The sequence below is a fragment of the Trachurus japonicus genome, chromosome 12 (assembly GCF_045865225.1).
Source record: "Trachurus japonicus isolate A0001 chromosome 12, Traja_1.0".
Classification (NCBI taxonomy): domain Eukaryota; kingdom Metazoa; phylum Chordata; class Actinopteri; order Carangiformes; family Carangidae; genus Trachurus; species Trachurus japonicus.
In genome coordinates, this window is record NC_140918.1 from 18,260,852 (window position 1) to 18,275,972 (window position 15,121).

The window sequence follows — 15,121 nt, forward strand, 5'->3', positions numbered from 1 at the left end:
GCCTCACCTCTAATGACTGCTTTAGGGGCCATGTGAAAGTTCCAGCTGATCACCTTAAAGCGCTCCCTTCGCCCGTATCTACTACCATGCATGTCGTCAACAGCACCCTGTGTGAAAATCCCTCAGTCTTTGTCCTGACTTGTGGTTACAATGCCCCTCTGTTACAGAAGATGGAACTGTGCCCAGAGATAGTGTTGTGATTACAACTCCTGAACTACTGCACATGAAATATGCTGACCCACAACTGAACTCTGACACAATCTCCTTTACGGTTCACTGACTGCACCATGCAAATCCAATAATTTAATCAAACTATTGATAAATAGTCTATCTCCTGCATTGGAAATGAGCTTTCTTAATTCAGTATGTGAACGATAAGATCTATCAATAATTACTTCTTCAGCCCTGCTACTCTGCATTTTCTTTTTCTTTTTTCCATTTGTGTGTCAAAGATTTATCAGAAAATGGTGAAATCCTTACCAGGGTTTGATTGGCAGAGCACATTTACATCCAAGAAATACTTCATTTGCAGCCAGAATTATACTGATTTTCAGGAATTTTAGGATTGAATGGCCAAAGTTTGGACAAAAATGACTAAATACCCTTGCTGCCTGCTGTAGGCTACAGGAAATAATATTAAAGAAGAACTGCATGCTGCAGTAGCATTCGCAATAGACTCCAAATTATCACAGCTTATCACGGGTGTCACTAAAATCAAGAGAAATATAGAAATAATTTGAAGACATTCACACATTAGACCCTGCTAACACACTGACACTGGTGTCTTTCAATTAACCTCCTAAAAAATGTTAACGTATGCAATATTCTGTTTGTATTCTATGATAAAAGGGCTCTCACTGATACACTCTGACCACGCTTTCATTTAAATAATTACTAAGCTCATCAGCTACAGCTGCTATGAATCTTTGATCTTTGAAAGGTGCATTATTAAACTTAAGGTGTTGTGATAGTGATGTATTATCATTATCTGTTGCACTTTGTAGTTTGGCATTGGTGTTTCGCACTCTGACTGCGTTTCCACAGATCCACCGGAGCTCCATCTCTCTGCACCAGCCGCCTGCATCGCCCCCTTCCCCCCATTTCCCCCCTTTTCCCCTGCTGTTAAACTGACCTGCCCTTCCTGCCCATGAACCAGTCTGCCATCCACTATTCCCATTGAGCTGGCCGTCTCTCCCTGCCTTCCCTCCCACCAGAAGCTGCCTTTGTCAACTCTTGTTAACATTTCCATGTTTTGCATATTATGTGCTATAAAACTGTTTTCTTGTCTGTAACAACATCTATTGCCGGTCCTGGGTGAGGGATCCCTCCTCTGTTTTTCCCTCTTAAAAGGGGTTTCTGGGAGTTTTTCCTCAGTCGATGTGAGGGTCTGAGGGCAGAGGATGTTGTTATGATGCCATGTGAAGCCCTTTGAGACAAACTGTTTGTCAAAATGGGCTATACAAATAAAATTGCCTGCCTTGCCTTGATGTGATGAGCTTACACCCGTGCAACCACAAGTTGCAAATGTTTCGGGAAAATCAAACAAACATAGTTGGTGTTTTTAAAAAAAAATGATATAGTGAATTTAGTGGCTTTGTGCTCAGATTTTACTACTGTCCATAATTCTGTCTCCTGTGGCCTGGCCTGTGGGTTTGTTTGTCTGGTTCAGCCTATGGGCCTCACTGCCAGAGAGCCCTGAATCATACATACATGTACGCAGGGAGAGGAGGAGTTCAGAAGACACAAATGTGTCTGTGTTGACCACAGGACACTCAATCTCCGCTCTGTGTGCCAAAGGCAACAACAGTATTTCCCCACATTTTTATATAGACTTCCTTCCATGTATGGGGAAATTGACTTCTGCAAGATATCAATTTCTTGCACTAATCAGCAGTGTTTGTTTGTGGTCTTGCTGCCCTGGGATGTGATCGGCTTTGTGGCACTTTAACAGTCTCCTGCCAGGTTTATACTCAGATTTCAGTCTTGGAGATCACAGGAGTAAACTGGGCCACATAAAGTCAGACGTGTCTGAGAAAATGTTGGTTTGTCTGGAGCCGTTAGAGAAGGCCGAAGCCTCCTCTTGGGTTTAAAATCAGCACTGAAATCAGCGGGTGTGACCAAGCCTTAATCCCCACAGAGCACTGGCCTCATTCCAGTGATTGATTTTCATTCAAGTGAATATTGATTGTCCCCATTTAGAGATTTCAAGCAGCCATTTGTAACAGTACCAGTCTGATAACTCCCTCATCTCACTCTCTTACATGTCCTCCTCTCTGCACCATCCAGGCTGTTGTATTTCACTACAACACTGTGGTGGTAGAAGTTTCCTTTATTCACACATGGAATAATAAAACAACACAGACAAAAATGCTTTGACTGCTTTTTCATTCTCTGTCATTTGTGTTTTTAAATAAAAAGCAAAAGAGGTGTTTGCGCTCTTGCTCACTGTCCATGTCCTGTTTTTAAATAAATAAATAATAATTATACAATCAAGATGGCAGAGAAAACAGATTGCATACAGTGCAGACTCAGACTCTTTAATGCGTCATCTGGTCTGATGTTGACTGTCCTGGACCAGTTCTGGAGTGGTTACAAATCCTTTTCAGCAATTTCTAGACTCACTATGAAATGTAGACTTGCTTTGAAACATCATCAGCTACAATCTATACACGTATTATAAAGCTTTTTTCCCTTGTTGTTCAAGAAAGGTTCTGCAGAAGTGTTTTGTTAGTCCAATAATTCACGTACAGAATTCCTCATTGTGTTGTCTGAGGCTTTGGGTGGCATGCTTTGGTCATCAGGGTTCAGTTAGCCCAAATTTCAGCATGATAAAGCCAGACACCTGCGCAAGATGCCAGTAATGTCCATACAGTATTTCATGTAAAATATTAGTTTGGATTAATATTAGATATAGCCTACATCCAGCCACAAATTCAGAGAAATACATCCATGATTAGGATTTTAAAATTCAAAACTCAAGTTTGCATCTACCTCCTTTGTAAATCCAATCACAACCATGGAATTTCCTCATGTTTAATATGGCTTCACCTTCTACATCATTGTTCATATTACCACTAACCTTCTTCTCCAGTTTCTCATCTGTTTCATCTTATGCACTCTCTCAACAGCTTCAGCAGGGACGGAGCACAATAACCTTGGACGTGGATGTCAGCATTGTAATGACAGATAAAGATCCAAGCATAATTCACAGGGTCAAAGCTGTCTGGTAGCACTGTGGGGGCATAGGTGGGGAGAAATTATGTTTGGTGGATGGCTGCTCAAGGCCATTAAATAGCAAGACTCATTTGCACTAATTTTAATCCTTTAAATAAACAAAACTTAATCACTCTCTTAATTACAGTTTGTTATAATTAGGGTGTCTGAAGCATTGAGGCAATTTTTGCCTTGCTTGTGTATAATCAGCTACTGGAGGTGTGTAATCTTAAAGGACCCCAATCTGTAATCATGCATCCAGTAAAAGGAAATGTGGCCCCTCTTAGCAGACATTTGCTCTATCTATCATTATACATGCTTTAAAACCATGCACAAATAGACACTAAAATATCAATAGAGATAACTAAAAAACAGTTTGCTAAAAATAAGTGAAAATGTAAAGAGGGAGGCTGGATAGAAAATTTTCGCAATCAAAATTATTATTTTCTTTTCTCGCCAGTGCCAGGGGCCACACAAACTACTATGTTTCATTGGTGCTTATTTTGAAAAATGTTGTTAAAGTTCCTGCAAACCCACACAGGTGTCTTTACAGTCTCAGAATGATCAGACCGCTGGTCAGGTTAAAGCTGAGTTTGGGAATTTAGGGCCAACAGGAGAGTAAGAGAGCCGTTATATGAACACAGTCCTGAGAAGAGGCCTAATTATGCAACATTTATGAAAACACCACTGTGGCTGCACTGTGTAAAGCTTTTACCACTACTGGTTTGGTTTGTCTTTCAAAATAAGAGTGAAGAACATAACATATTCCCTCAAATGTCTGTGCCTCAAACTCGCCAGGCTCCGGGATTAGTTTCACTGTCCTATAGAGACCCCTACTGGCTGCCAATAGTACTTTCTTTACACTGACTAAACCATCATGTTCCTCTAGCCCCCAGGACAGGAATCACTAATGCCTTAGTGAAAGTAATATATATATATTTATATTATTCAGTCAGAGGGAAACCCTGTTACATTTATTTTTGGTATTGTCCAGTGCTTTATATGCATTCAACCTACCATCTTTCGCTTCAAGTTACTTTTGAATGCTTGGAAGGAAGTCTGTGGGATTAAAACCCAGAAAAAAGTTAAAACATACCATAACTTGAGATGGGAGAAATGAGGGCAATAAATAGAAACTAAATATGGATTTTTTGTTGTTGTTGTCGGTTAAAGCCTTTTGCTCAAACTTCAAACTGCCTTTTTAATTATTAACACACAAACACTCAAGTGTATGAAGGATGTTTAGTGTTCACTGAGGGTGGGGTGAAGTCAAAGATTTAGTGCTTTTTATTTGTCATAGACTTACAGTCAATGTGAAATTATTTCCTTGTTAGAAAGACTGCTTTAGTAGTCTGAGGCTCTGATTTGATGAAAAATCTTTTCTTTCTTTTTTTTTTACATGATTAATAATTGTATTTCACACCCCAATCATTTTGTGTCTGATCCCTGATTCCTCAATTTGTACACAAAAAATGGCCAAACCTCTTCTCTGACACTCAAAATATCATTGAGATTTCCTATCAACTATCGGTTATTCCTGTTTTACTGATTGACAGAGGTGTTGCAGTCAGTGTGAAGGGGCAGTGAGGGGTCAGATGAGGATTATTCAACAGTTTTTATGGGTTAACATACAGTCACCAGGTTGTATTTCTCTCAACTTTTAGTATGTTTTTATTTGAACTTGTATTATAAGTATTTCAAACTATTTATTGCACCCCACACTTTCTTTCTCTTTGTTACTGTTTTAGTGTATATGGTATGGACTGTGTATGTATGTATTGCATGTACAAGGCAACTGTTACGACGCCACTTGCCCAAGACAAATTTCCCCTTGTGGGACAAATAAAGCTCATTTGATTTGATTTTGATTTGGTTTTGGAACTCAGTTATGTTTTTAAAGTAGGATTTTAAAAAGTGTATCTCTTCTATCTTCTTTCTATCTTTTGAATGCACAGGTAACAGTTTGGGCCACATTACTTCTCTGTCCTAGTGTGTTTGAACTGACCTGAACCGAGGGAGTTTATGTGTAGGCTCTTTGTTTTAATGGAACGCACATTTCTTCATCTGAGGTATTTCCTTGTAGGTTGATGATTAACATTATTTGCTAAAAGTTACACAGTTTTATAATTTTAATTGTCATACCCACTGTCATGTAGCAGCAAGGTTAATTGAATCTTAATACACTGACAACCATACACAAGGTCAGGTGATTTATTAGGTAAACTATCTCTCTTTCCTTCACAAGCCCACCCTCCCCCCATACACACACACACACACACACACACACACACACACACACACACACACACACACACACACACACACACACACAGGTAGTACATAAGTGTCTGTGTGAGCAGGTGCGTCAGTCAAAGAGGAGTGACTCCAGCAGCTTGTGCTCCTGTTCTCTGGTCACTTTCAGAGCAAAATGTCTGGAACATACTTTAAATTCTCATCTATACCGAGCGATAGAAGAAACAACAATGCCACCGTGGCCCTCAATAATCCGGCAGATATCTCTGTCATTGTGATTTACTTTGTGGTCGTCCTGGCTGTTGGAGTATGGGTGAGTTGTCCAGTATTTCAGATGACCATTCTTTACATGGTTCTTGCCTGTGAATAGTTAACTTGTCACCAGCTTTATAGATGTGAGAGTTTAACTGTTATTTTAGTTAAGTCTATGAAATCAAAAGACTCCACAATAGGACATGTTCTACTATTTGTACATGTTGAAGAAATAAGACACATTTCACTTTACTGTAAGCTATAAAGTCCTTGTTTTTAACACCTCTACAGCAGCACATTATAAACTGGGAGTGGATTGATATTGTGCAATCACAGCATCTTACTCAGGAACTTTGTCTTACAATTGTTTTATAGCAGACCTGAGGAATTTTTACACTTTGTAATGCATGTGTTTTCTTACTGTAACTTTCATCCATTTTTGGCAGCAGTGCTGCTTTGATATTTTAAATTGTGTTCATACAGTAACTCTGTTCTTTCACTCTTTGCATTTTTGTTGCAGCAGTTGCATATCACATAAAATGTAGTCATTAACAAATATGATGAGTGTTGCCATAGTATGATACCATTTGGCAGTTTTTTCCACTGATGCATTCTCTAAAATGTTAATTTCTCCTGCTGCAGGCTATGGTTCGTACCAACCGATCCACTGTCGGTGGCTTCTTTCTGGCAGGGAGGAGTATGGTGTGGTGGCCGGTGGGTAGAGTCACTACCATAATTGTTGAGATTAAGTTCCTAATAATTCCAGTCTACAGTAATCATACAGCAGAGATACGTATGTGCTAATTATGTGACGCAATGTTATTATCAGGTTTTATTAGGGTAATTCAGTCTGTAAACATCACATTGCACACTGAATACATCATGTACCATTACGTACAGTCAGCTGGTATGTTTTTTCATCCATCTGGTGCTTTTCTTGTTATCAAATGCCTTCCAGAAAAAAAAAGAGAATATAGGAAATGATGCACACTTCTGACAGATTTAACTCTGCACTTCACAGATCGGAGCATCACTCTTTGCCAGCAACATTGGCAGTGGCCACTTTGTAGGAATCGCCGGGACGGCTGCAGCTTCAGGGATAGCCATCGGAGGATTTGAATGGAATGTGAGTTCACAGTGTCTGATGTGCCAATTAAACCATTATCGCTTCTTACACAAATGTATTTCTAACCTCTGACACAGATATTATCAGTTATTTCTGTCAGGTGATGTGATAAGTCTGTAGATTATGCAAGTTTAAACCTGCAAAGGACCGAAGGGGCCAGAATGACAACAGAAGTCGACTTTATCTTTATAGCACTTTGAATGGAAAGTGACATTGATTATTTATTGTCTGTGTCCTTGAATGTATGTGTGTGTGTCTTTCAGGCTCTTATCGTGGTTGTCATTCTGGGATGGCTGTTTGTGCCCATCTACATCAAAGCCGGGGTACACAAAACACATACACCACAAGTTGGATATAAACATAGTTTTCTTTACAAATTCATCTATTCTCACTGTTCAAATGTGCATCCATTACTATTGTGATCTTTTTTTCTTCACTTGATGATTTGAACATTGAGAAAAAAAAGTCTTGTGGGTGGTCACAACAACAGCAGCAGCATTTAAACTCTTGACTTGTGGATGTGTGCAGGTGGTCACCATGCCCGAGTACCTGAAGAAGAGGTTTGGGGGAAGTCGTATTCGCATCTATCTCTCTGTGCTGTCCCTATTCCTGTATGTTTTCACAAAGATCTCAGTAAGTCACTGTGACACCACCACGCATTGGCCCTCAGCCAGATAGTATTTCTATGTCAACACTCTGTCTGTATTGGATGTTATTGATTGAAATGGTGTGTTTTTTCCTCTCCTCTCCACTCAGGCAGACATGTTCTCTGGCGCCATTTTTATCAACCAGGCTCTGGGGCTGAATATCTATGTCGCTGTTGTCGCACTACTAATGATTACCGCGTTGTACACCGTCACAGGTTTGTCCACTCAGGATGCACTCACTTCTTTTACCACTGAACTAATAGATAGACATTTTTACTCAAGTAAAGCCGGAAGATGGAGAGTCTTATCTCCTTTATGAATGGGATTATGACCAAGGGTAAAGGTAATATGTAGCCATACTCAGAGAGGTGGACACACATGCACGCTCTCTCCCCTCAGCCACTTTATCTGCTGTGTGTTATTGTGGTTAATTACCCATGGACTGCGATAAGCGGGAACTTGCCTTCTGTTGCTGTTCTGTAATAATGCATCCACACCTGAACTTTATAGCTTCACGGGATGAGCATGAAGCAGCAACTTGCATAACACCACTTAACACTGACTATATTGGCGAGATGAATTGGATCATATACAAATATTTCTTGATTTTATTTTCTGCAATAACTTGAGTTATGTGGTCTACACATTAGTGGCAATAAAATGATTCTGAAGATGCTTTTATAGATTGACAACATCTCATATTATGTTCCAGGTGGACTGGCTGCAGTGATCTACACAGACACCTTACAGACCATTATCATGGTTGTTGGATCTTTCATCCTTATGGGCTTTTGTAAGGTGTTTTTTTATATAACTCTTTTATGACAGGGCATCCATGTTCTCTAGAGTAAAAATCACTGCTAGTTAATCTAACCTGTACACAACTCTTCAGCTTTCCATAGGGTGGGCGGCTGGGAACGCTTCCAGGAGCGCTACATGGTGGCCATCCCTTCCATCACGGGTAACATCAGCGCAAGCTGCTACGAGCCTCGGGCAGACTCCTTCCATATTTTCAGAAATGCAATCACAGGAGACCTGCCGTGGCCTGGCCTGGTGTTTGGACTCACCATTCAGGCCTTGTGGTACTGGTGCACTGATCAGGTCAGTATAAACAACAACTGACATAATGCATCCCCTGTCTGTTTACCCTTCACAAGTGAATATCTAACTCCAACCCTACCTATAACCTAAACCTAAATCTAACCCTAAACAACATTTAAAGAGGCTATTTGTATGGTTTCTTGCCAGTAGTGGCTGGTGGTGATTGTCACTTGACTGGCTTCAGCCATTATTGAGTTTATGGGACAATAGGTTTTAATGCCTCCTCTGAGCAGTGCTACATCTTCACATTAAATTGCAGACAAGAGAAAGTCACTATCAGAAAGTGACAAAACAGGCCAAGGGCTAGCTGGTAAGATGCTATAGAGAGAAGAGCTAGCATTGCTGTCCACCACTGGTTTTTAGACAAATTAACCCTGATGCTGAACTTGCAACGTTTCTTCTAGATTGGTAATTAAACAGTAATTAATGCCAACACTGGGTATGTAGCAATAGCAAAACCTGCAAACAAGCATTTTTTGATCCCTATGAAAACATCTGACCCCACAAGTATACTGTAGGCTCCCACTCTGCAGACCCCATGAAAACAAGCCCACACATACACATAGTACACACACAGAGACTCATTAAACTGTTTCCCGCGCATTTGTACACACATTAAGCACCTTTATCTCTCTTGTTTTTGCCTGACAGCACTCTAGTGGTCAGAGTTAGCCTGCTGTTAGTTAGACCTTAATGCACTTCCAGAGACTGAGATAAGATCAAGAGACAGACTGATGCTGGACCTCAATGAAGAGTTAATCTTAACATCCAGCACACACATAAAGACATTATAATCACCTTTATCCCTGCTCCGTTAACAGAATCATCATCATATCATTAAGCACGTCTGATAGCTGCCTCTCGTTTCAGTGTTATTTTTTACTCTGCAGATTTTTTTTGTGTTGAACTTGAAACAGAGACAATCCACTTCAACCAGTTTTTACATCCATTTACCAATGATTGTATCACAGCTCTTTTTTTTTTCCAACTATAGGTGATTGTCCAGCGCTGCCTCTCAGCCAAGAGTCTATCTCACGTTAAGGCAGGTTGTATCCTATGTGGCTACCTGAAGCTGCTGCCTATGTTCCTCATGGTTTTCCCCGGGATGATCAGCAGAATCCTTTATGCTGGTAAATTGTTGGTTGTTGTTTTTTTAAAGCTCATCATTGAGTTTATAGGCTGAAGGCCCTACTGCAGCTCATACATATCTTGCTGCATAGATCATTTGAATACTGCTGAATATCCCACTGATCTTATTCATGTTATTCTAGATGAGGTTGCCTGTGTGGACCCAGTTGAATGTAACATACACTGCGGGGCTAGTGTGGGCTGCACCAACATTGCTTATCCAAAGCTGGTAGTGGATCTAATGCCCAATGGTAGGTGGCTAACAACCTTTGTCTGATGTTATTAAAATGCTAAGTCTTGTCTTTTTCTTCAAGTTGTGGTCTTATTCGTTTTTTAATCTTTCATTCTGTGTATCTCAGGTCTACGAGGACTTATGCTGTCTGTGATGCTGGCCTCTCTGATGAGCTCACTTACGTCCATCTTCAACAGTGCCAGTACTCTCTTTACAATGGACATCTACACTAAGATTCGCCGCACTGCCAGTGAGAGGGAACTCATGATTGCTGGCAGGTAATAATACATTTGAGGTTGAGTTCAATTAAGTTTCAAATTGATGTTGAGATTCCTAACAGCTAACATTTCCACATGTGTTTGACTGTGTACAGAGTGTTTATCTTGGCCCTGATTGGTGTGAGCATTGCATGGATCCCTGTGGTGCAGTCAGCCCAGAGCGGTCAGCTCTTCGACTACATCCAGTCCATCACCAGCTACCTTGCACCACCCGTTGCAGCTGTCTTCATGCTCGCCATCTTCTGCAAACGTGTCAATGAGCCTGTAAGTTACCAATTCAATCATATCTAAGTGGTGCTTTGAGCCACTGATTATTAGTATGTTCACAACAGAGAGTCCTGCAGGAATGAGGCTTAAAAATCCAGAACTTCGTTGGCATTTTAGCATTGTCTTAAAGTCTTTGGTTTTTTGAGGGCCTTTAGTTTGATGCTGTGTGGATGAAAAAGGTCACACATTTTTGCCATTTTATTCTATGACATGAAATATGTCAAGTAAACCTCAAAAAAAGGTTGGTTGCTAATAATAAAAAAAAAGCTTACTGAGAGGTTGTCAAGTACATCTTCGTTATAAAAAACTGATCTACTTGCCAGTCTGTTTTGACAGACTCATGTCTGTGTTTGTAGTTTTGCAAACTCCTTCTGAATATGTACAAAGATAGGCTTTTATAAAAGAGGCAAGGACACATGTAAACTAAATCAAACTGCAAGTAGAAAGTTTAGTGGTTAGCGGAGTACTGGTTGGAAGAAAGATTGCCACTACACTGGTGGTGATGCTGAAGTCATGTGACCATGATTTTCTTCATTTATAGGCTTGCATTAGCTTTTCACTTCTGTATTGTATTATTATTGTATTCATACAAAAAAAAAATCATATAATAAGTGTCTATTTGTGAAAATTATCATGCTGAACAAAAATGTGAAAGTATCCTTTTTTTGTCATGGCTTTTTGTAGAGGTAATCACTTTAATGTGAATGTTTCTGTCTGGACTTCTTTCTTTCCTCAGGGTGCATTTTATGGCCTCATGATTGGCCTGTTAATCGGCCTGTCCAGGATGATAGCTGAATTTGCTTACGGGACAGGAAGCTGTGTCAGCCCCAGCAACTGTCCCACCATCATATGTGGAGTCCACTACCTCTACTTCGCCATCATCCTGTTTGTTGTCTCCTGTATCATCATCGTGTCTGTTTCTCTCATGACCAAACCCATCGCTGACAAGCATGTACGTGACTGTTGTGAGATAAGGCTGGATCAATCATTTATATTTCCCCAAACCATTCACTGGAAGAAACTGTACTACGACAAATGTAATAAATATGTAGTCATAACTCACGTGTTGTGTTGTTTGTCTAGTTGTATCGGCTTTGCTGGAGCCTGAGGGACAGGACGGAGGAGAGGGAGGACCTCGAGAAGGATGACTGGGTGGAGAACAACGATCAAATGGACATAGACGGTAATCAGCTGACTTTACACTGATGAATACATTTGAGTATGTACAGTACACTCACATGCACACAAGCAGATTCTCCTCATCATTTCTGTCTCTTCTATCACAGAACCAGAAGAGGAGCCCGGCCTGTGCAAGAAGGCAGTGATGTGCTTCTGTGGCCTGGAGCAGAAAAAAGGTCCCAAACTGAGTCCAGAGGAGGAGGAGGAGCTGAAGAAGAAGCTCACAGACACCAGCGAGGTGCCTCTTTGGAGGAACGTTGTCAACGCCAATGCGCTCATCCTGCTGTGTGTGGCTGTTTTCTGCCATGGCTATTTCGGTTGAAGAACTTTCGACTTGCTCCAGTTGCTCTTGGACACTAATTTATACTCAAATGACAGGATTTTACATGAATTTAATTTATAACCAAACAACCTGGACAGGAGTCACCTCCTGTTAAAATTTAAGATTTACAAAGACAGACTTACTGTCTGTCCTGTATGTATGTTGTGTATTGCTACTGAACTCCCCCAGAACATAAAATATATGTTCATGTTTATATATTTTTAAGTATGAGCCTGCCAAAAACTGAAAATATTATATAATTTTTGAAATAATCTATAACCGTTAACCCGTCCATGTAGCTACACAACTGTGAGTTTTCTTCCTTGTCTTCATGTGCAAGAGTACGGGAGAGGGCAAGGGTGGCTATGCAAAACAGTTCATTAGTGATGCTGCAGGATGACTCACGCTTGTCTTCACCTTCACCAGGCTGCACGTAGTCAGGGGAAGCTTGCTGCCTTTAATCATGAAAAAAAGAGAGATCATGTGATACATTAAATTATCTGTAAGATTTAAAAATTCCTGATGATTGCTATATTTTCTACCTCATTCTGCCTGAGCCTTGTTTTGTCATGATGTTTGCGTTCAAAGTCCACACAAGCTGTGACTTGCACCTCGTTGTATTTTGTTTTAGGTGTTAATGAATAAAAACATCTCAGGATAAAAAGGGCTCAGTCATTGTCTGATTCTTAACTTCCCTCTGGTGGCTCGCTGCTGTCCCTGGTTTGCTGTTTATTTTACAAAAAATCAGATTTCTGGTTAAAAAAAATCTGATTTTATTGAGGTAAACTCTCTCACTTCCTCATGGATGAAGTAACGCTGCCCTCAACTAAAGGGTAGGTTGCAAGTCTATGACAAGGACAACAACTTCACACACTCACATTCACACCTATGGAAACTTGAGAGTCATCAATTAACCTAATGTGAATGTTGTTGGGACTGTGGGAGGAAGCCGGAGAACCTGGAGAAACTCACACAGGCAAAGGTAAAACATGTAACCTCACTTGAAAGTGACTTCACATAAAAGCTGATGCCAAATGTAAATAAAAGTAAAACTATTTTATGTGCCGAGTAAATAAATGCTGAATGCAAAACACACATAGTCACTTTTAAATTTACCGTAGGACTCATGACGTCTTTCCCATAACGATACATTTATTGTCTCTTATCACTAACCCTGTGGTTAATGTGTGATTGAATAGCACCAATGTAGCCTTGAATACAAGCACAGCTGTTGAATGATTTATGATTTCTGCCTTGGACTTATACACGTTTTCTTCTTTGCAGTTTCAGTACTTTATATCCCTCATATGACCAGCAGTAGCTGAGCCATTCTGTGACTAAAGGGAAAGTACCACAGTCAGAGGTCGGCATACAGTCTTGTTCTCCACAGTCAGTTTTGGTTTTTCAGCTGTCATCTATCAGCAACCCTTCATCCTCTGTGATGAAAACAAAGACACAAGAGTTTGTGAAAGTCTAATCTGAAATATTCCAAACAACTATGTAAACATACGATTCTTTATTTAGAATATGCCTTTCCATCTGATGTTAGATTTTTTAAAATACATTTACATTTTGACATTTACAAACAATCCAACACGTATACGCCTGAAGATTCATCACAGTGTGTGTCTACTCTAAATTCAAATAATTATGATAATGATGATTGCATATAACATAGCAATGTGTTTTTTAGGCCATAATCAAATATTCTAAAGGATAAGTGCTCAAAACTCACATAAGTGTTGTGTTAGATTTTATGAAACCAGCACGGATATGCGGTATTGTGTGAACCCCTACAAGCAGTGAGAAACAGAGCATCATCTATCAAAATAAAAGCACTCTGACAACCATGATTACAAAACAAAAGCCCCACCTGAATCTTGAAAATCCTGTAAAAACACCGGGATGCAAAACAAGGTAAGATGGCCTCCTGTTGGCACAAGAGGGTCATTACAAAAGGACAAGTAGCAACATAGACATTAAATAGTTTACCACCTTTTTACTGTATTTGGTTGGTCTGTCTTTACCACACTGATTTCATAAGCAGAATATAAAGTGGCTGAAATTAATTCAATTCAATTCAATTCAATTAGCTTTATTGGCATGAACAGAAACCCATTGTTGCCAAAGCACTGCATCATGAAATTATTTCTCTCTTTATACACATTAATGAATCATGACTGTAATGGCTGTTACAGTGTCATGATGATAGCCTATAATAATCCAACAATATAATAAATTACAATAAACCAAGTCATTATGAGTACTTTACTTACTGTAGTGCTTAATGCTAATACCTGTGTACTTTTACTCAAATAGCATCTAAATATTTCAAGTACTTCAACACTGCAGCTGCAGTGGAAATGGGCCTTGTTGAAAGACGCGTGCCTCAAGGTATGTAGGGCTACAATTACTAGGTCTTCAGGTCCTCATAGCCACCTTTGGACTGCACTGCAGCTCCTCAGACAACTGGGGAAACAACCAGCACACTGCAAAGACCGTGACTTTCGCGTAAACCTTTTATGGCTATGGCCAGTGTCCTAAACACACATTTTTGTAATGTTTTGGTTCACTGGCATTTGAAAAAAAAATGTTCATAATTACAATGTGCAAGGTCTTGGGACTATTTTTAAACGAACAAACAGTTTTGTGCTGCTGCAATTGCTGTTCTCAACTCTTACAGTAGCTGCACATCACTATTTTACAGTAATACCTTTTTCAAAACTGTAAGATTAGGCCTAGTATAGACACAGACGGCAAGCAATGAAACGTCACTTCCGGTTAGGGCCGTGGGGGAAAACAAACCGTGTCCCCCATACACACTCATGCAAAAACGCGGCATTTTAAACCTTTGTCAAAGGCTTTTTCGCCGTCCTGTCTTAGTTTTAATCACATGTATATGCTGACAGAGAGCTATATTTTTAGAAACTCATCACGATCTGGGTCGATTGTTGTCCGTACATTTAAAAATATTAGGTATTTCACAGTCAGTCATATTTGTCTTCCCCCACGGATCTGACGCTCTCTTAGTCGCCGCCGGCCGGCTCTAGACACTCGTAGACACTGCCTGAGTTATTGTGTATTATTTTGCACCGCAAATAAATTCAAAAACCACAACCTGAA

The 15,121-nt window shown here is 40.0% G+C and overlaps 1 protein-coding gene across 1 annotated transcript; it reads left to right on the forward strand.

Moving 5' to 3' along the window:
* The first annotated feature begins 5,580 nt into the window (after nucleotides 1-5,580).
* On the forward strand, nucleotides 5,581-12,260 carry slc5a1 (solute carrier family 5 member 1). The gene is made up of 15 exons (XM_085793688.1): nucleotides 5,581-5,779; nucleotides 6,361-6,432; nucleotides 6,740-6,844; nucleotides 7,108-7,167; nucleotides 7,373-7,477; nucleotides 7,601-7,706; nucleotides 8,204-8,284; nucleotides 8,384-8,592; nucleotides 9,587-9,722; nucleotides 9,864-9,971; nucleotides 10,080-10,230; nucleotides 10,326-10,494; nucleotides 11,234-11,449; nucleotides 11,581-11,680; nucleotides 11,784-12,260. The coding sequence occupies exons 1-15, from the start codon at nucleotides 5,642-5,644 to the stop codon at nucleotides 11,996-11,998; spliced, it is 1,971 nt and encodes a 656-aa protein (XP_085649814.1). The 5' UTR covers nucleotides 5,581-5,641; the 3' UTR covers nucleotides 11,999-12,260.
* Nucleotides 12,261-15,121: the final 2,861 nt, after the last annotated feature.